The following is a 20,920-nucleotide window of genomic DNA, read 5'->3' on the forward strand; positions in this document are numbered from 1 at the left end:
TAATGTCATTGATGTAATGTCAAAGAATCCTGTGTCCTTTCTAGACTTCTTTACTGGCTTTGATGAAACAAGTGGCCATGGTGAGCAGCCCCTTTTGCAAGGAAGGGAAGCTGGTCTCTAGCTGGCAGTCAGCAAGAAACTAAGGTTCTCTGTCCAGCAGTCAACAAAGAACTGAATTCTATCAGCAATCACATAAACTTGGGAGGAGGTCCTCCTCCAATTGATCCTTGAGCTAATGTCATATTCCTGACTGACATTTTGAGTGTAGCTTTGGGATGAAAACATCTAAGCACCCAATAAAGCTGAGCCAGACTCCTGACCCATAGAAACTATGAGATGAAAAATGTCAGCTGCTAAATTTGTGGTAATATCATTATACAACAATAAATAAAATATCCCCTTTTCATTTTTGGTTGTCATCTATTTAGTCCCCAAGGCATGCTCAATTCTTTTCATTTAAGTCCAAAAGGTTTCCCTACAGCACACCACTCCCTCATATGCTGCAAATTTATATCAGTTATTAGACTGAAGAGAAACTTCTTGTCTTTACACCTCTTATAGCAAAATGTTCCCCATACCTAAAAAGTTGGCCTGGACAAACTATTGCTGGCAGGGGTGGCAGTTGAACATGTCTGTGTTACCCATCTTGAGGCCACCTCCTTACATCATTGGGTCTTATAGTCATCAAGCCCTTTTCCCCCCACTACAGAGAGATCCTTGGCTTCTGGTCCACAGGGGATAGCAATCTGGCCCACAGGTAACTCCTAAGGCTGTAAGTTTCTGACTTTGTAAGGACTTCTGACTTTGCTACGTAATGGAATAGTTGATGACAATTCAATTTCCATAGGAATCAGTTACCCTAAGTTTTGTTTCCTTAAAACTAGTTTTGAGGAGCTGGGGATGTGACTTAAGTGGTAGCGTGCTAGACTGGCATGTGTGCAGCCCTGGTTCCATCCTCAGAACCACATACAAAGATGTTGTGTCCACTGAAAACTAAAAAATAAAAATATATTTAAAAAAAAGGAGAAAAAAAACTAGTTTTGATTATGTAAGTAGGTCATGAATGCATTCTCCTAGTTTAAAAAAAAAAAAAAAAAAAAAGGAAAACTTGGCTGCATCTTAGAATTCCCCTTTAGGTTCTACCCTGAAGACTGGGCCTTCCATCCCTTTGTCTTAAGTAAGCCTTGTTATCAGTTTCATTGTTTCCCTCCAGTGCCCAATCACTTACATTGTGTATATATGGAAACACCTTACACGTTCTCTTTCAAAAATGATAAAAGATGTCATGCTGTATATATTAATTTGCAAACTAATTTTGAAATTCAACAATGTGTCTTGAAAATCCTTCCATGTGAGTTCACACACTTCAGTATCACTTTAACTGCCACATGGTATTTTACAGGATTAATGGGTATTTACATGATGTCCATGTAATGGACTCATTTAAAATAACTTCTTTCTCCAACTGTGCAGTACATTTCTAATACTTGCTCTCAAGTTTTGATGATTAATTTCTAGACCTTGAACTCAGTTGGGGAGTAAGGGAATATTAATGTTGCAGTGACTAAATTTATATCTTGGTTGTTGTTCACAGATCCTTACTCTCCTTTGGCCTTTACACCCAAGAGAAATTCAGCTGGACACCAGTAACCCAAGAGCTATTTATTGGAAAGAGCAGAGAAGAGTGTTGGCCCCTAGGTATAGGATGGAACAAATCAAGCTGTTTCTCTTGCTCAGCATATACACTTGTTGCCCCACTTGGCCATCTTGTTGTTGATGGGCATCTTGAAGAAGCGGTCAGACTGCAAGTAGGCAGCTATTTTCTCCAAGGCCTGAAGGGAAAGCACACCAAACTTTATAAGGACCCTTACCTAGCCCAACAGACCCAAACCAAAACAACAATATCCACATGCTGCCTGCCTCCAATTTTTCTCCATTTCTTGTAGACTATGACTTTGGGGTGTAGAAACCCTGCCCAAGACTTGAAAGCACAGAAGTATACAGCCATCAACCTCTTCAGGTAAAAGATGGTATTGGACAAGCATCTACTATAGTGGGACCCTGAGGGCCTAAGGAGCCTGTGAATGTTTCTGTAAGAAAGTTATAGACAGCATCACCTCAAAGCGGCACATGAAAGCCTTCAGATTTGGGAACTCATCCAGGCACTTAGGCTCGAACATACGGTTCTGGTCTAAGACATCATAGGTGAGAAAATCCACAAAGGTAAGCTAGAAGGAGAAAATAAGATGGTAAGGTGTGGGGAGTTCACGAACACCTGCAGAAACAGAAAGCTATCCTCTCCTTTCCTCTACTTCCTACCTTTTCCCCTGCAAACCATGAGTATTTCCCCAGGAACAAGGAGAATAGTTTCAGTTGTCCAGGTAGCTGTTCCAAGTACTGAGGCTTCATTTTTTCCTGGAAGAGAGGGAAAGACAGTGAGAATAGCCACCACCAGCATCTATATAGATATATTAGAGCACAGGCTAAGAAAGGACACTTTGTAGCCCCTTCTCCAGGGATTTCCTTCTGTCTTCACTTCAAGATGGCAGAATGGAAAGAAAAGGTTTGGAAAAGTGGAGGAACCCATATCAGAATTACATGACAAAAACATGCACCCCCCCGCCCCCCCCCCAAAAAAAAGTTCTACTTCCTATTCTTACAGATTGGGTTGGTGGGAACAACAGCAGAAAGGAAATTTGCTCAGCTGATGCCTGCTGAGAAAACTCACATGATCAGAGTTGTAGCAGAGGCGAACCAGTTGCATGCGGAAATCCATTATTTGGTTCTCCATGATGTCTACTCGAATCTTTTCTTCTTCGGTATCACCACCTGTAGGCCAAATAACAACCACCCTTGAAATCATATACCCCACTGTAAGCAAACAGATTTCTCTCACCAGCCCTACCCAACTCACACATGTTGTGCTTGCGTGCGATGTAGCGCAAGATGGCATTACTCTGGGTGATCTTGTTGTTCCCATCCATGAGATAGGGAAGCTGAAAGGAAAAGGAGAAGCCAAATGGACAATCTCTTTCTTCCGGGGAAGAGGAGACTGACAAGGTGGTAAACAAGAGAGAGAAGATGCTGTGTGAAGAGAAATTAAAAAATTAGGTAGAAGGTAGTAATAGGTTCCACCTGATTCTAGCAAGGGTTCTTAAGTCTATGTATATTGGGTACATATGTGCATGCCATGAAACCTTTTTCAGAATACAGTTTTAAAATGCAAATTGCATGTATTTAGGTAATTATAAAACATTTTACAGCAAAATTGTGCTAAAGTAATATATGCTTATTAATGTAATAGCAAAGGGATGTAATAACCATCGTAATTTTAGTGAATATAACATTTGAGATACCTAAAATACATTTATTAGAGCATGAAAATACCTGATTTTTACTAGTGATAAAGTCACAGATGTAGCTAATAACTCACATTGCTTATTACCCTTTTTCACAATGGAGGAATACTTTTGTTAGTAGAAATGAAATGTAATTTTTTTTTTCTCTAGTTCAAGGATCCTTTTATCTCTTCTATCCCTGTTAAGAACCCCTATTCTAGACCCTCTCAGATCAGAATAGGAAACAGTAAAATGGATATACTTGAAGGCCTTCCCTTCTGCCCACTCCTCTCCCTAGGACACCTACATTAGGAAAGTCCAGGTCTAACTTGAACTTCACATCCAGCCATTGGCTTCGATCATAGTCAGGAGCTGTGAGAAAGAGAAATGGGACTCAACATCTTTAACAGCCCACCTGATGAGTGGAAAGATCTAGAAATGACTTAGTTCTAATACTTCTAATACCCAGCTCCCCAAACTTCACCTTTTAGTCTCTGTGAACCATTCGATTAAGTATTAAGTAGGGTTGGGGCCATGGAGGTAAGGAGAATCCCCAGGTCAATGTAAAGTACGCACTTCTCACACAGCAATGCAAGGAGTTCCCTGGTGATAGGGGCAGATGTCCCACCAGAGTGGAGTGATGCCACTCTGGGCACAGGAAAACAAGGACAGTGGAGGCAGCTTGGCTTAGGGGAATGGTGTATGAGTTCCAAAGTGACATTACCTTCCCCGCAAATGTACCGTTTCTCCTCATAGGATGTATCCGTGAACTCCAGAAGCAGGCGGATCGCATGCGCCAGCTGCAGGAGACAGCCCCGGATCAGCGCTCTCGCGGGTCCGACCCGCGCCCAACCCCCGCCCGCCAACGTCCCCCGGCACAAGGTTGCCAAAGACCCTGTAACCGGCTGGGGGTGGTTGTTAAGCGACCCCCACAGACTGGCGGCCGTTGGGCCCTCCCCGCCGGGCCTAGTGATCCCAGAGGCCGGGCGGGGGTCGTCAGCGTCTGAGGCTGGGCAGCTCAGGGTGGTAGTCGCGGCGAAAGGGCTCCCACCTACAGCTTCTTCTCACAGAGCCGCTGCCCCAGAGCCCTGGCCACCTTCCCGTCTCTGACGGAGCTGCTGGGCAACTGCGAAGGCACTCACCCCGCGAATATCCCAATAACCCAGAACCATAGACGACGTGGACGACATGATGAAGCAACCTGCGGGCTTTCGAAGACTGGCGGTAAACCGCGAGCGGCGAGGTTTTATATTCGACGTATCTGGGCGGGGCCAACGTGAGCCGCCTGACTCCGCCCCCGCCCTCGTTCCCGCCCTCCGCGTGGCCACAATATCACGCGCATGCGCGACTTCTGCGGGCAGTAGGGTGAGGGCCCTCGCGCGGTCTGGGTGGAGACCCGCAGGTGTGCAAAGACCTTAGCTTAATGCAGTTGTGCTTCCGCACGGGCGGGAGCCGCACTTCAGTGGTTAATGTTGCCAGAGCGGGAAGTGCAACCAGGCAGTAGTTACCCAGGGAGAGTCAGATTCATGGGTGCGGTAGAGGACTAGAACAGTTCGCGATAATTGGACCTGATTCTGACCACCCAGCTGAGTCGCCATCTTTGGCTCCACTGTTAAGCAGCGGGGAAGGACTGGGGAATGAGAGCTTGATGTTAAACCCCTTAATTACTTAAATCCATGAAACTGCCAAGTAGGAAGTGATTCAGGGCACAAGACATCACCTAAGATAGTTCGGAGGGAGAAATCTCTTCAGGCCAGGACAGAGGGTGGTTCTAGGAAGGCTTCACAGAGGAGGTGGGCATTTGAGCAAGGTTACTGAGGAAGGATAGGCCGTGGGCATTGCCACAAAGGGCACTCCAGGCAGCAGTAGGGCAGAATAAATACGGGAAGGTGGGAAATACATGTGTGTTAGAAGAAACAGCAAGTACTGTCGAGGTAGGCTGGTTTATGAGGTGTTGAGGAGGCACAGAGAGAGGGAGGATGGGAAAAGCATGTGGGGGTCAGGTTGTAAAGGGCCGTGACTATGAGAAAGGGAAATTTTAAGTTTTTTTCCTCTGGTCTATGGGGAGTATCTAGATCATACTCTCCAATAGAAACGTAGTGGAAGCCTCACATAGGATTTAAAATATTTGTTTCTGGTAAAAACAGGTGAGTGGATAAATACATTTTATTTAGCCCCAATGTATTAAAATACTGTAATTTCAGCATATAATTAGTATCATATTATCGAAATATTTTTATTCTTTGTATTGTCTTCAATACACAGTGTGTATCTTACACTTAAAACTAGCCTCAATTTGAGCCAGCTACCGTTCACCTGCTCAGTAGCCACATGTGGCTCATGACTGCTCTATTGAACAGTGCAGATTTGGAAGCTGTGCTGAGGTGAGTGATACTGCCAATGTCCATTAGAGAAATTAATGTAGCTTCTTTGTGTAGAGTGGATTGGAGAAAGAAAGATACTATAATTTTTGCATTCACTCATTCATGTACCCAGCAATGTGTTTAACATGCCTGTCATGGGCAGCACTGTTTTAGATGCTAGGGATACAGAACACAAAAAAATTAGCAAAAATTCCTCTCTCTGAAAGCTTGCATTCTAATGGAGAAAGGCAGAAATAACCAAATACTTAGTGAATATATAATAAGTCAGATAGTGGTACATGTCCCATGGAGAGAAAACAGAGGAATACAGCTGGGGAGATAGCTCCGTGGGAGAGTTTTTCTAGCATTCAGTGGGTGCTGGGTTTGATTCCCAATGGATAGGGCAGGCAGTGGGGGATATTTTAAAGCTGGTTGTGGTGGCACATCCCTGTAATTCTGGAGTTACTTGGGAGGCTGAGCAGGAGGATCCAAAGTTTGAGGCCAGCCTGGGCAACTTAGCAAGACCCTGTCTCAAAATAAAATTAAAATAAGAGCTGGGGATGTGGTTTGTTGGTAAGTGCACCCCAAGGGTTAACTCCCAGTACTGAAAAGAGAGAGAAGGCAGAGGAGAATAAGAATTAATAGTGGTGGGGAAAGGTAGGGGAACCCCAGCAGGAAGGGGGTTTGTGTTTTTGATGAATGAATTTTGGTAGGTCTCACCGAGATGTTAACCTTTAAGCAAAGACCTGAAGCAGGTGTGAGATCAAGCTACTGTGCTGTGGGGGCTGTGGGTGCAGCAGGCTGGGGAGATCTCCAGGCAGAAGGAAGTGGTAAGTACAGGGAATCATTGTACACACAGCATTTCAAACAATGAGACCAAAGAGATTGCCATGGAAGTGAGAGCAGTGGAGAAGAGACGAGATCTGCAGGTTTTGGGGTGCTGTGGCACAACATTTAGAAGCTGGAGAATGATAGAAAGGAGTCTGAAAAGGAGTCTGGCCAGGGAGGCAGGTGGAACACCAAGTGAAGACCCTTGAAGGAGGAAATGAACAACTATGTCAAATGAATGGGATTGCTTGGTCAAGGAAAATGAAGACTGAGAAGTAACAGTTGGATTTAGCAATGTGGGTATCATGGGGACCTTGATACAGCCAGCAAGAGATCTGTGGGAGGTTCCTGCAGTCTTGAGAAGAACTACCCTCTGTGTTTATGCAGTGCTCATGAGAATGTAAAAGGGGTAGAGATTTGTAACAGTGTCAGTGTTGAGCAGGCAAGAGGATTTGTGGGAACACTATGGAGGAGTGGAAGAGGGGGAGTCTACAGCTGCTCTCAGGGTTCCTGTCTGGCCTGCACAGCATGGCCACCTAGAGGTCCAAGCCACTATTCCTCTAGTCTGGGTATGGGAGATCACATTATCTCAACCCTTTAGTTCAGCTAAAGCAAACTTAGGACTTTTAAAAAGTCATTTTGCTAAAAAGGGGGAAAAGTGCACACATAGGGACACATGAATTTATAATGCCTGTTTCTTTTTTTAATGTTTTTTAATAGTTGTAGATGGACAGCATGCCTTTATTTTTTATTTATTTTTTAATGTGGTGCTAAGGATCAAACCCAGTGCCTCACACATGCTAGGCAAGTGCTCTGCCACTGAGCTACAGCCCTAGCCCAATGCCTGTATTTCTTTTCCCAAGAGAACAAGGGGGCTAGTCCCAAATTAACTTGAGGTATAAGACTAGCATTTTTTTTTAATAGCTATGATATGCCAGGCAATAGCACAGGTGTTTCATATATGTTAGGTAATTTATTCCAATCTAAGCATCACAACAACTTTGTAAAGTAAATGTTATTTTCATTTTATAGGAGGTAAACTGAGGCCTGGAGAGGTTAGGTGAGTCGCTTAAGATCCCAAGGATGATCTGGGGTTCAGACTCATGTCTAATACTAACTTGTGGTAGTGTCACTGTATTGGGGCAGCCCATCATTTCACCTCAGTCCTTTCTCTGAAACTTGGGGAACAATGTGTTAAGGTACTATTCCTTTTTCAGGCCCTGTAGGGTTTCCCTGTGGCCAGTGCTCCTTCAACTCTATGAGGCCTCAGGGGCAATGGGCCTTGACTCATTCTAAGAAATTAACTTTTTTGGCTAAGTTTGTCCTTGACAAGTCAGACCCTAAGGATTTTGCCCTTTTTCTCTTGTGAGGGAATTTTTTGCTTTCCTATTCTGTGTTACCACCTACAAGGAATGATTTTCTGAGGCCGGAAAGTTGAGGGAATGACCTAGGCAGTCTAAAAATAGGGCAACTTGGGCCCCAGACAATGTTAAAGTCATAGACAAATTCAGCTGAGAGACTAAAGAACACTTTAAAAACCCTCAAGGTAGACTTGAATTCATAATTGTGGATTAAATCAATTAAAGTAAAATTCTGATTATGTGGAGATAAGTGTTCATACCATGACAGTTTCGAGATTAAAGTAGGTTACTTGCACTAAAAGATATTGGAAGCTACAGCCAATCCACACTCTTTACCTAATCTTAGAACAGGAACCCAGAGGTGGGATGACTTGGTAGAGTTTACACTGCTGACTGTGGGATTTTTCACCTATCAGTTCCTTATGCTTTGTCACTAAAGAGAAACGGGAGGGAACTTAAGATAGGCTCATTTAACAGCAGGGGCAAAGTTGCATCGAAAGAGGAAGTTAACAACTTCCTGGAACACCTGCCTTGTTTTAGTTAGTGCTTCTCTGGACCATCAGCCAGTGATGGTTAAAACCTACAGCTGTCACCCTGGTGCTCTTTACTACTTCTGTGCCCTCAGCCGTGCTGGATGCCTTGGTCTCTACTAGGAGACATATACACAGAAGGATGGGGCTGGTGACCATAGCTTCATTTTGGTGTTTGCTTAGAAAGAAGAACTTGGACCATAGCTCTCAAATTCTGATTCCCAGTTCCAGGTTGTAGTGTGAATTCTTTCTCCCATTCAGATCATCTGACCTGGTGACGAATGTAAGGTTGCTGCTGTTTCATGCCCCAGATCTTCCTACCTCACAGTCTTTGGCTCCCATAAGGCCCAGAAGAAGCAGCAAGGGAGACATATGACAGACTTAAAGATGCTTTTATTGGGAAGATGAGGGAGTAAACCAACTCCTGACAGGCCTAGTCATAAGTGAGCCAGACTTAGGAAAGAGGTACAATAAATAGGTAGTAATTGGGGATGATCCCAGCACAGCAAGAAAGGGTACCATTTGCCACAACATCTGGGCCTGTTAATCCTCTTTTCTGTTTGAGCTCTCCAGCTGTGTGGTTTGCTGCAAACTGAGGAGCTGGAAGAGGAATTCTCAGGGTTCTAAAATATCAAATACTCCATCTTGCATAGGAGAGACATCCTTGGTCTTGGAAGTGTTTGAGCTGGTGCCTAAGGACTCATCTGAGGGAAGAAAAGAATTCAGATGAGGCTCTGCCAGGTGAGAGAGCCCCAGAGGTCCTGCCACCAATAAGCTTGGAGCCTCCAGGTATGCCTGAATGCATGAAGCCACACCCTTGGAGGACTATCTCATGCTCAGTACCTTCCACGCTCAGTTCCACCCAGGGATGGGCCTGCTGGCTTGTCTCCCCAGCACTCAGACTCTCTTGTTGGGAGGACCAGGCCCTCTCAGCAGGAGCCAGGACCCCAGAGTGTCCTTACCCCCAGCATCCTTCTGACAGCCTCCAGCCGTGTCTGGACTCGTGAGGCCTCTTGTGGACACAGCATCTGTAGCTCCCCAGGTCTCATGTGAAGTAGCTGGTTCCCCATCAGGGACCCTAGGGTCTTCACCGTGCTGTGAACAAAAACAGGAGAAGCCACCAAGGGTCAGGTGGAAGGATGCTGGGCCTGAGTATTTGGGTAGAGAAGGGCTGTTTAGGATTGGAGGTTGGGGTTCCAGGATGATTTGTAGCATGGGGTATCTGAAAGTGCTGGTATAAGCCAATTGGTTTGGCACCAACTGATGTCAGAACACCCAGGTTTGAAGTATCTTGTAAGAAGGCATGGCTGAGCTGTCAGTTTTTTTTTTTTTCCCCAAGTTCACTGTCTTGATGCTTGCTGCCTTTACCATGGCAGGAGCACCCCACCTGACACCCTAACCTAGGTTTAGGCAAGTCCCCTTCCTCTGATCTCTTTCACTCAGCAGAACCTGTATCTGAGATGGAGTTGACAAGCACAGTGGAGGCCAGTTGCAAATTTGGGTCTCTGGGTTTCCATAGTCCTCATCGGAGCCCATTTTAAGGTCCCCTCTCCATGCCCCTCAGACTGGGCACTTACACAGTGGAAAAGTTTTCTGCCTGCAGCCAAGCCTTGACTTCCTCAGGCCTTGAACTGAGTCGAAGCATTGGAGCCTGGATTGGTGGGGCGGGGGGCGGGGGTGGAGGAATAAGGGGTCAGAGATCATCTCACAAACACACATACTTCCCAACCCTAGGTTTCTTCTCTGGGCTTCCATCAGATCACTTATAACAGCCTATGATTTTATGGTCTGGTAGGAACCCTGTTTTATTACTTGCTTTGACCCAATAACAAACTTAACATGCAGTAAGAACTGATTAAGTAAAACCAGAACTAATTCTTCTGCTTGTCACTGAATCCTCCCCACCCTGACCTCCAACTCAGGACTTAAGCCTTTTGGATAGCTTAGGCCAGGTAGTGTACCCGTGTGGGTGACTGGCCCTGGCTCCCAGGGCCTCCCATCTGCAGGGGCTCCAGGATGTTGCTGGGAATGTAGCCACTCTGTCCTGCCTCATTCTTCACCAGCCACCACCGCTTGCTGTGGTCCAGAACCTGCCAACAGTCACCATCTCAATCACCCAAACCTCTGTCCAGGCAGGAGGAAAACACACAAGGGTTTTATTTTCCCTCCCAGCCCTCTCCCACTTTCCTTCTCCATCTCCAGGCCCCCCACCCTGGCAGCTCCAAATCTAGACTGCCCAGTCCAGGCTACTGTAGCTCCCACCAACCACCACCTCCTTTTCTAGCGTCAAGCCCAGACCTTACCTCCAGCACCTCACCCTGAACCACAGTTAGTTCCTGCGGGTTCCTTGCTTCAAACTCATACAGAACTTGCATTTTCAGGACTGATTTGACAGGTCTAGGGCTGGAGGGTGGGATGCTGGTATCCCCAGGTTGAGGGCCATTGTTGTAGGTCTCCTCCTGAGCAAAGTGTGAGGTACTCCCTAACCTAGCACTTTTGCCAAAAGAAAGAGGGAGGATGGCTGGAAATGGGCCTCAGAAATTGAGCACCTATCCAACTACCAAGAACCCCAGGTATCTCCTGGCTACATCTTATGGTGACTTTTATGGTTCCATAGAGTTTAATAAGAGGTCTGTCTTAGGTGGGGCTTGGGGTAGAGGTTTCTGAGGACAAGAGAGGTCTGAAATATCATCGATCTCTAAAGACATTTACAGCAGTGGAATTTTCTACATCTGAGCTCTGCTGTGAGCACTTTATATCTGAGCTCTGGGAAACCAGAGATGTGTATGGATGGTATCATGAAAAGAAGGGATTGGAACCTAAGAAGGTCAAAAGCTGCTTTTGCATCCAAACTAGGGGAGGATGTGTTTGTGTTATGTCCTTGTTGACTAAGAAGAGAGCTCAGAGGGTCTTTGAGATATAGAGATCCAGAGATCAAAAGGCTTAGTTCCTTCATTCCCTCCCCACCCAATTCAGTCCCTAATAGCCTTGAGCCATACCGGAGGGCAATAGAGTCCTGATATCCTAAGGGTGCCTGTAAGGAACAAAACAGAAAGTGAGTAAGAGCAGGAGGCAACCACCATGGTGATAGGGAGTGGCTGTCAGACACCCCCAACCCTTACTCCCACAGCTTTCTCCCATCCTCTTCCTGGCCATCCTCACAGTGATGGACCAGGTCCTCACATAAACCCATACATGGCCTAGTGGTCACGTGACCATGGGGATGGTAGAAACTAACCAGAGCCCAGGGCTTTGGATAGGACTCTGTCTCAGCATTTCTTACCAAGGAGGAGCGCTCTGGAGGTTGCCAGCCATCATAAAATGTAGGTTGGTAGTGTGGAGGCTCTTTGCCTGTCCAGTCAGCCCTGGGGGGAGAACAAATAAGAGTCCTTGTCCACTCTGTGCAAGGCTGTGGGATGTAGAGAGGGAGGAGATGACAAGGCCTAACCTCAGGATCTTAATGGGGGCATAGTCCATTGTGCACAGATGAAAGGCCTCAGAACACCCACAGAGGAGCAAATGGTTAAGGATGAGCAAACCTCACAGCGCAGGATCTGTGGAGCAGCCCTACCACCACCCACGAAGTGCAGATGTATCACTCCCCTGGGGAAACAGTAGCTTTGCTGGGGCGTTTGAATTAAAGTGGTAGAAATCAGAGTGTAGGTCCTAAAGGCCTCCTTATGGTTTCCTGCTGTTTTTCTAACCTGTTTTCAGTGTCCCCACAGTAGGTCTCTCTAGCTAAATAGTGTGTGGAACTCTAATTTTGAGACCATCATGGCAGGGCTGTTCTAGCTGACACCAGGATGGGTCAGTTTCTTGCCTCTTAACCTCCCTCTCGCCCACCACACAGGGCCCATCTGTGTGCCATCTGTGGCTTCCAGGCTTTTTGTGCATGGACAACCACTACCTGGCTGCAGGGGAAATGCCCTCGACTCTTAGGGAAGTTATTCTCCCTGCCTCCTCCAGGTAAATATTTCCCCTGAACTTGGTGTACCTGTGGATTAGTGCTCCTTTCACGCTCTACTGCACATGCTCTTTACATGTCTGTGTTGTTTTGTTTTTTTTTACTATATTGAACTCTTTGGGAGCTGTCGCCCCAGGACTGTGGCTGGTGTATAAGCTGCAGCTAAGAAATGTTTATTCAGTGGACCACAGAGACTGTTCCCTTTTCTGATCTTCTTCATTGGTCCTTTCTTCTTGGCCTTAGAAAGATGCTCAGGTCTTCCCTTGACCCACTTATAACTCCTTGTAAGCTGTGGACCTATAACCCTCTCCTTGCAAATTTCCTGAGAATGTACCTAAATACCCTACCTACACGTTCTCACCTCGGTCCTGTCATTACTCCAGCATCAGATTTTCTCTGTCATTACTTTATTGGAACCAGACTATTTAAAATCCTGATAATCTTCTGGCTGACAAATCAATGGCCTCAGATGTTCTCCATCCTTCTGGATTACCACAGCATTCAATGACCCATAGCTTTGGGTCATTTTGTCTAAAATCAAGTCATTGAAATATAATTTGTCAGAAATTCAACTCTATTTAGAGTTTTTACATCCCTATAATTATTCTATTTTCTGTGTTTCTGTTGCAATGATTAATTTCTGGTTATTTTAGGAAATTAGAAAACATCTAGGGGAATAACTGACTTGATATATTATTTAACAAGTGTATTTCAGTTTATGAACACTGGAGTTATTTTGCATCTTTAAGGGTACTTTTTTTAAAAATCACATCCAGTCCAGCATGGTGGTGTACACCTGTAATCCCACCAATTTGGGAGGCTGAGGCAAGAGGATTGCAAGTTTGAGTCCAGCCTCAGCAACTTAGTAAGATCCTGTCTCTAAATAAAAAATAGTAAATAGGGCTGGGGATGTAGCTTTGCATTAAAGCTCCTGAGTCCAATCCCCAGTACCCCCTAAAAAAAGAAAAATCTGCTGATCCATTTTTCTAGGGTCTCAAATTCTTCTTTTTTAAGGATTGTATTTTATTTATTTTTTAAAATATCTTTATATTTATTTTCATTTATTTATTTATTTTTATGTGGTGCTGAGAATCAAACCCAGGGCCTCGTGTGTGAGGGGCAAGTGCTCTACTACTGAGCTACAACCCCAGCCCTCAAATTCTTGAAATAAACTTGGGCTTTGAAACACAAAATTATATATTTAACATGGTTGCTCAATGTTAAAGTGGCTGAATAAAATTACTTGAGGTCCATTGCAGAACCTCTCTTTCCTCCTTGTTGGTGCTAGATGCCAGGGCTCTCTCCCCAGACAATGTGAGCCCAGCATAGCCATGGGAACCAGCAGACTCTGAGACTAGCTCATATAATATTCTGGACAAATGAATATTGTTATGGGAATCCAAGTATCTGTTGACAAATGAATGAATAAAAAAATGTGGCATGTTCACGCAAGGGAATATTATTCAGCCACTGAAAATAAGGAAATTCTGACCCATGCTATAATGTGGATGAACCTTGAGGACATGCTAAGTGAAATGAGCCAGTCATAAAAGAATAAAGAATGTGTTCCACTTACATGAGATACTCATAGTAGGAAAATGTAGAGAGAGAATAAAATAGAGGTGCTAGAGGCTGGGGAGGTGGGGGAATACAGAATTATTGTTTTGTGGGTATAGACTTTTTGTTTAAGATGATGAAAAAGTTTTAGGAATAGATAGTGTTGCCTGTGCAACATTATTAATGTGCTTAATGCCACTGAATTATGCACTTAGAGCAGTTACAATAGTAAATTTTGTTATGTGTATTCTACCACAGTCAAAAACATGCATTGCATTAATTGATTCATGTCTTTAACAAACTAGATGAAAACTCCTTTGAATGGGGCTGAATTAAAAATTCTGTCTTTAGGCAAAAGGCGTGCTAGGAAAACTGGCTTATTTCCCCCATTGACTTCTCTGTCTTTCTGATCCCCTCTTCTCTCTTGGTTTTTATTTTCTCTGTCCTTGTGGTTCTTTTAACTCCCTGGGATTTCTTTTTCCTTTTGCAACCTGCATGTAAGTTTCCCACTGTCCTGCCATCTTCCCTTGTGGAAGAGAAAGTACTGTGCTTATTAAAGTGAGTTCTGGGTCTCCCACGGGCATGCTCGCCTTTCCCCGAGGCCCCCCTTGTCAGGTTTTACCACAGCCAGGCCAGACACCTCACCTGGGGCGGCTGCCCTGCCTCTGTGGACTGTTCCCCTGACACCTCAGCTCAGCCAGGGGAGCCAGTTTCCTCCCCCACCCCCCAAGGCTCTCTTCAGTTTGTCCTCCTGCCAAATGCTCATGTCAGCTTTGGGATCTTGTGGCATCTCTTTCTCTCCTAACTGGGGCCCTGCCAAATGGTTGCCAAGTCTTACTGATGTTACATTTGTAGCATCACTTATGACAGTAATTCAGAAATTCTGGGCTGGATTAAGATAAAGTTTTCGCTTTGGCCTTGACAAAAATGAGGTTGGCTCCCTAAAAAACAAATGCCAAATGTCTTCTTTGATATAAGGAGAGTAACTAAGAACAGAGTAGGGTCGAAGAGCATGAGAAGAAGATTAACATTATACAGGGATGAGAGGTGGGAGGGAAAGGGAGAGAGAAGGGAAATTGCATGGAAATGGAAGGAGACCCTCAGGGTTATACAAAATTACATACAAGAGGAAGTGAGGGGAAAGGGAAAAATAATACAAGGGGGAGAAATGAATTACAGTAGAGGGGGTAGAGAGAGAAGAGAAGAGGGGAGGGGAGGGGAGGGGAGGGGAGGGGGGATAGTAGAGGATAGGAAAGGCAGCAGAATACAACAGACACTAGTATGGCAATATGTAAATCAATGGAAGTGTAACTGATGTGACTCTGCAATCTGTATATGGGGTAAAAATGGGAGTTCATAACCCACTTGAATCAAAGTGTGAAATATGATATATCAAGAACTATGTAATGTTTTGAACAACCAACAATAAAAATAATAAATAAATAATTAATTAATTAAAAAAAATGAGGTTGGCATCTTTCCTTTTGGGGAAGAATTGTTGTTTTCTGAGACAATGCTTTTCCTTTCATAGTGAGTAAAGGTGATAATATATATATTTTAATTGGTCATACTTACCTTAATAAAGAGTTGGGAACTTCATGTAGAGTCCCCAAATTGTTTTGAAATATTTCTGGTTTGTGTCAACACAGTGCCTGGCTACCTCTCGGGTCCTTCCCCAACACCCCTCAGCCCCAGTTCAGTTTAGATCTTGTCTTCACTCACCGGCTGGTGGTCCAGGCCACACCCAACCCCTTCCAGAGGTTACTTTCAGATGGGCTCAGACAGGACTGCAGCAGGTCAACGGCTTTGGGGGTGAGGAGGGGTGAGACCACTTGAGATGGTAGGTCAGCATCAGGGCACTGGGCCAGGATCTGGGGGAGTGATGGAAAGTGTCAGGAAGCCTAGGACAGAAAGGCCCAGATTCTCCAGCCCTGCTCAGCTGCCCATCTCCTGCAGAACCCTAGGGACCTTGTGTCTGACCCCTGCTCATAGAGTCTTCTGGGGGTGTTGGTCCCACGAGGGATGTGGTCTTGGGGTTAAGGAGGTGGGTGTGCTGGGCAGAGCAAAGGGAATCCCCATGGCCTCCCTCTACCCTCTCTCAGCCTCCTTTCCTCCCTCTGCTCCTGCTTGGCTTCAGCCTGTCCCTCTTCCACCCTGTCCTCCCACTACTCACAGAGTCCAGAGTTTTGAAGAGGATGTGCACAAACTCAGGGGCACTCGTCTCCTCCAGCCTGAGGGCCAGATTTCCCTGGGGACACAGGGCAATGTCTGTCACCACATTTCATCCTGCAATATCTTCTGTTCCCCATAATTGTTTATGCCTCAGCTAAGAGCCTGGGACTCTCCAAAAGCCCCAAGAAGGGGAGCAACTGAAGAAGGGAAAAACTTAGACTGTCCAGAGACCAGTGACTGTAGGGTTGTTGGGGGAGGAAGGCTGGGGAAGTGGTGGGGAGCCACAGACCAGGAGGTTGAAGCTGTACTTGATCTTCTGGAAGCAGTCAATGTAGTGTGCCCGGGTTATTCCTGTGGGAGCAGGGACAAAGGCAGCATTCACAGATCATCTCAGGACAACTCCACTCCTCTCCCCTGGCCCTCAGCACTCACCCTCATTCTCCTTGTTCTTTTTTTTCCTAAGTCTCCTCTTCTTCTTAAGGCTGGTCTTTGCCTGAACCTCCTTCAGTTTTCCCATGAACAGCTCAATGTCCCCTAGGACATGGTTCAGCACCTCCTGGGTCCCAAACAATCCATGATCGTGAGTGGGCAGTTAGGACTGTCCTGCCCTGACCACCCTGGGGCCCTGGGCTCCTGGGTGAGGGGGAGAATAGGTATACTCTCTTCCCCTGGGCCCGGGAAGCCTCAGCAAGCCCAAGACCATCCTTAATTACCTCATCTCTCTGTAGATCCTCTGGGGATGGAGACCGTCTTGGAGGAGGCCGAGCGAAGGCGCTTGGTTCTCTGGCACTGGGGTGGCGTGACAGGGTCCTTGGGGATGGTGGGATGCCTGCGATGTAATGGGACTATGGGCCTAGAACTCCTTTGACATTCTCTTCCACCTGCCCCTGTCCGCAAAACTTACTGTGCTCTGGGGTCATCTGGTAGGGCTGCTCTGGAAGGGGCCCCCGCTCCAGAGAGGGTGCCTGCTCCAAAGGAAGTGACCTTTCCAGAGATGGTCCCCTCCATCTGTTCTGGCCTGAGTGAAGGCCTCCAAATTGAGGTCTACTGAAGACATGGTGAAGGGCACTTCTTTGACAAGGTTCTCGGGACAGAAGCCTTGCCCACACTTCTGCTGGCTATGCAGAGACTGCTTACCTTTGCTCAAGCTCCTCCTCCAGGGCCTTCTGCAGGCTGGTCCTCAGCCGTTCTGCCTGGAGGAAGCAACAGTCAGGCAAGGTGTGTGTGTGTGTGTGTGTGTGTGTGTGTGTGTGTGTATGCACGCACGCACGTGGTGGGGTGGGGATGCACGCATGCACCTGCACAACCTGCACACACAATGGTTATGGTTTTTGAACCTCACCCCTGGCCACTCACCCCTACTTCATGGCACTGGAAGAGCAGAGTGCTAGTGCTTGGCAAGCCAGACTCCTGCACAGTGATGGACAAGATGGAGTTGTAGGAGCAGGTGTTCAGTGCCACATCCATGGCCTTGATGTTGTCTAGGCGGTAAGAGTCCAGCTCCTCCTGGGCCAGGTGAAGAAGTCAACTGTGAGGCCTAAGAACTAAGTTTGGCTCCTAGAAACTCCTGATAGGCTTGCCCCTGCCCTCTGGTGGCCTGGATCTGGGGAGTCATCTGTTCTGACTTGTGCCTCTATCCCCAACCCTCATCTCCTCTCTTCGTAGGCCTGGGTGTCTGCTGAGTATGGGAGGTAGCTGCTGTTGGAGGCACCTGGCACTTGCTCTTCCACAGCATGGGCTAGACAGTGGGAGGGCTGACCTTGGTCTCGATGTCCAGCAGCTGGAGCCAGCCATCTCTGACCTGCAGGATCAGGTCTTGGCTCCACACTCGGCCCTGTGTGTCCATGTCCTGCAGCTTCTGCAGTGCATCCTTGGGTTCCCGGACTTTAGGTGTCCCCAGCTTACATGTCATCAGATGCTATAAAGGGAGAGGAAAGGGGCCAAACCAGGAAAAGTTTTGAAGGAGGTGGTGGTGGGAGAGGAAGGCAGCAGAGGGGGAAGGGCAGATCCCAATAGCACCCTCTGGGGACAATTTAAACTGTGTAGAAGCAGTAGGGCTAGGAATGGGCCTCCAGGTCTGCGGCTAAAGGGCTTCATGAGGGATTTTAAGACTCCAAAGGAATGACAATTGTGGGGCGGATGTGTCCTGCTGGATGTGAGCTCCAAACACCCAGCATATACTGTCTGAACTTCTGAGTGGGCCAGAGGACCCCTGGGCTCTGTTCTTGGCTTCCTTTGCTGCATTTGGGATGCCACCCCTCCAGCCTGGTCTTCTCACTGATCCAGGGTTGCTGTTGCTGTGCCTTCGCTCATACTGTTCCTCATACCCAGATGCCTTTCTACCCTCTGCCAATCTAGCACCTCGTCTCTCAGGAAGAGGGTCAAGCCCACCTTTCCTGATTCTTATCCAAAGAGATCCATAGTGATCTTAGTCTCCACAAAAGTCCTTACCTGCTGCTAGCCTGAAGATTGGTGGGTCTTTGCCCTTGTCTACTTCCTCCAGGAGAACTGCCCACACCCCCCACTCCTCACCCTGCTTCTCCCAGCTGCATGTTGCCTTTCCCAGTCTTCTCCCCTACCTGGTGTCTGTCCTTCCCCTTGACCCTCCCTCTCTACCCTGGCAGCTCCCCATCCCTTCCTGGGTCCAGCTCCTCTCTCTGTTCACCCTGCCAGCAGCTCAGGCAGCAGAGGGGAAAGGGCAGATCCCAGTAGCACCCTCTAGGGACAATGTGAACCGTTTAGAAGCAGTACGGCTGGGGATGGGCCTGGTGTCCCTGTCATCCTGAATATGTCTCCTGCTCTTAATTCCTATGAAGCCAGTTCCCAGCCCCACCCCATAAAGCAGATGAATACTCCTGCCTCTCCCCGGCTAATGGGGCAGCCCTTTCTGCCTTGATGTTGTCTATCCCTCACCCCAGTGTGGCTCCCTGTTATCTGCATTAGATCCCTAACACATGAGACTGCTGGGGTGGGGGTGGTTTCTCCCTCACCGCTATGTCCCCCACCATGTCCTCAGCAGTGCCTGCTGGTCTGGCGACACCCTTGTAGCCTGCACTTTGCTTTCACTGTGGTGCCGACATCCCTTCCTGTAACTAGATCTTTAAGTAGCAGTTACCCTCCTGGGGGGTGTGCGTGGCAGAGACACCATTCCAGCAGATCAGTGGAGGGGGGTCACCTCACTCCCCAGGAACTCAGACTCAGCTACTCCCCTCTTAGTGGCTCCTCAAATCCGAGAGGGCTGTAGACCTCATACTTTCCCTCCTTCAATAATGCCCATTCTGAGCAAAGAGCAACTCCCTGGCATTGGGTGTGGTTGGGGGTGCATCTGGAACAAATGGGGTTGGGCAGGGGAGGTTCTCAGTGCCTCTAGGCCAATCCCTTTTCTACTTCTTACTGTCTGGGGATCAGACCTCTATCTGGGCCTGCTCTGCCCACCTCCATTCCCCCTCCTCCCCAGAACTTAGCAGATGCTTCATTAGGCTGCAGGCTGGTTGGATCCAAGTCACAGGATTAGGCCAAATCAGGCTGTTAGCTTCCACAGCAGGAACATTTGAGGCATCTCTATTTTGGCAGGGCATTGGACACACAGAGACACTTGGCTTCAGTTGGAAACCACCTGGGGCTCTGGCAGTACTCACCTCCACCCTGTGCTGCAGGAGGGTGAGCTCTGAGGCCAGGCTCTGGGAATACTCTTTCCGGTGCACTGCAGAGTAAAAAGTCAGGGACAGGAGGTGGCAGGAGAGTGAGATGAGGCTTAGGCAATTGCAGGGTGTGAGAAGGGAAAGGTCAGAGGATAGGGGCTTCAGCAGGGCAGAGGGTTCAGAGAGAGCTTACAGTAAATGGCTTTGCTACTGGGCCGGGACATGGTGACGCTGCTGAGGCCAGCTACCTAGAACCCCAAGTGAAACAGAGACAGCCATGAGAGCTGGCAAGAGGAGTACCAGGCCCAGTGGGGACAGAGGGCTGCTACTGTCAGGGAGCAGACCAAAGCCCTGGCTCCAGGGATCTTTCCAGAGCCATCTGCAGTCAGTGTCCTCCCTTAAAGAGCCCTCCATCTTGGTTGGCCCTGAAGGGCCAGACTAGGAAAGGGAGAGCCTAGGTCAGGCTCCAGGCTCCCACTATTTGGATCTGGGACCAGATTCTAGACTGGGCCTGGATGTGAAAGATGCCAGATAAGTAAGCTGCACCCATTTCTGTAGGGAGGGCAGAGGGCTCAGCAGCCTTCCCTGCCAGACCAAATCTTCTCGTCCAGTCCTGTTTCAATTCTGCAGACCAGGAGGAAGCTGACATTACCCCATGAGCTGGAGACCCTCTCAACAGGAGTGTATGCACCTGTGTGGGTGCGCACCTACATGTACCTGTCTACCATGGTGTAGGACTTATCAATGATCTGCACTTCCCTGATCATCTAACCAATACTCCTGTCTTTTTGACCCCCTGTATTCCATACCCTCTCCTAGAGCCCTTCTCCACCTCAACTATTTAAATCCAGTGCATGGATCACCTCCCTGGCGAATTTCTCCTTGACTACCACCCTTTCCAGATTGCCCCTGAATACCATGTTGAGCTTTGTACATTCTTCTGTGACAACAGTGGCAGTAGTAGTTAGTACCATGAGACTGCTGCCAAGCCCCTCATGAACATTCAGTCTTCACCACCATCTGCTCATGCTGACTTGGTGCCAACTGCTGCTCACTGGTCTATGGGCTTTATCCTCCATATCTCATTTAATCCTCAGAACAACCTTACTAGGTGGGTTTTTTTTTTATCCCCATTTAGTGGATGAGGATTCTGACACTGAGGCCTG

General features: G+C 47.2%; 2 protein-coding genes across 2 annotated transcripts; both read right to left on the reverse strand.

Annotated features, from left to right (window-relative positions):
- Positions 1 to 1,656: 1,656 nt before the first annotated feature.
- On the reverse strand, positions 1,657 to 4,602 carry Gstm3 (glutathione S-transferase mu 3). The gene is made up of 8 exons (XM_026402781.2): positions 4,481 to 4,602; positions 4,063 to 4,138; positions 3,646 to 3,710; positions 2,915 to 2,996; positions 2,729 to 2,829; positions 2,320 to 2,415; positions 2,118 to 2,228; positions 1,657 to 1,832 (listed from the first exon to the last, which is right to left on the reverse strand). Exons 1-8 carry the CDS (start codon positions 4,526 to 4,528, stop codon positions 1,734 to 1,736), a joined length of 678 nt encoding a protein of 225 aa, XP_026258566.2. The 5' UTR covers positions 4,529 to 4,602; the 3' UTR covers positions 1,657 to 1,733.
- A 4,510-nt stretch (positions 4,603 to 9,112) lies between these two features.
- Eps8l3 (EPS8 signaling adaptor L3) lies at positions 9,113 to 19,978 on the reverse strand. Its single transcript, XM_026402786.1, has 18 exons — positions 19,948 to 19,978; positions 19,752 to 19,816; positions 17,873 to 18,031; positions 17,470 to 17,619; positions 17,251 to 17,306; positions 17,018 to 17,157; positions 16,827 to 16,942; positions 16,546 to 16,669; positions 16,403 to 16,464; positions 16,115 to 16,189; positions 15,664 to 15,812; positions 11,704 to 11,785; positions 11,420 to 11,454; positions 10,724 to 10,838; positions 10,382 to 10,510; positions 9,998 to 10,071; positions 9,383 to 9,515; positions 9,113 to 9,124 (listed from the first exon to the last, which is right to left on the reverse strand). The coding sequence occupies exons 1-18, from the start codon at positions 19,976 to 19,978 to the stop codon at positions 9,113 to 9,115; spliced, it is 1,707 nt and encodes a 568-aa protein (XP_026258571.1).
- Between the last annotated feature and the right edge of the window lie 942 nt (positions 19,979 to 20,920).

This window comes from Urocitellus parryii, chromosome 11, assembly GCF_045843805.1.
Source record: "Urocitellus parryii isolate mUroPar1 chromosome 11, mUroPar1.hap1, whole genome shotgun sequence".
NCBI classification, from domain to species: Eukaryota; Metazoa; Chordata; class Mammalia; order Rodentia; family Sciuridae; genus Urocitellus; species Urocitellus parryii.

Excerpts from the sequence above, each read along its gene's own strand:
- Gstm3 (XM_026402781.2), bottom strand. The coding sequence starts at position 4,528 with ATGTCGTCCACGTCGTCTATGGTTCTGGGTTATTGGGATATTCGCGGG. Across the intron at positions 2,997-3,645 it reads TAGACCTGGACTTTCCTAAT|CTTCCCTATCTCATGGATGG; the intron begins GTAGGTGTCCTA and ends TTTTCCTTTCAG. Across the intron at positions 1,833-2,117 it reads CTTTCATGTGCCGCTTTGAG|GCCTTGGAGAAAATAGCTGC; the intron begins GTGATGCTGTCT and ends CTTTCCCTTCAG.
- Eps8l3 (XM_026402786.1), bottom strand. The coding sequence starts at position 19,978 with ATGTCCCGGCCCAGTAGCAAAGCCATTTACT. Across the intron at positions 17,620-17,872 it reads TGCTGGACATCGAGACCAAG|GAGGAGCTGGACTCTTACCG; the intron begins GTCAGCCCTCCC and ends CACCTGGCCCAG. Across the intron at positions 16,943-17,017 it reads CCAGATGACCCCAGAGCACA|GCATCCCACCATCCCCAAGG; the intron begins GTAAGTTTTGCG and ends ATTACATCGCAG.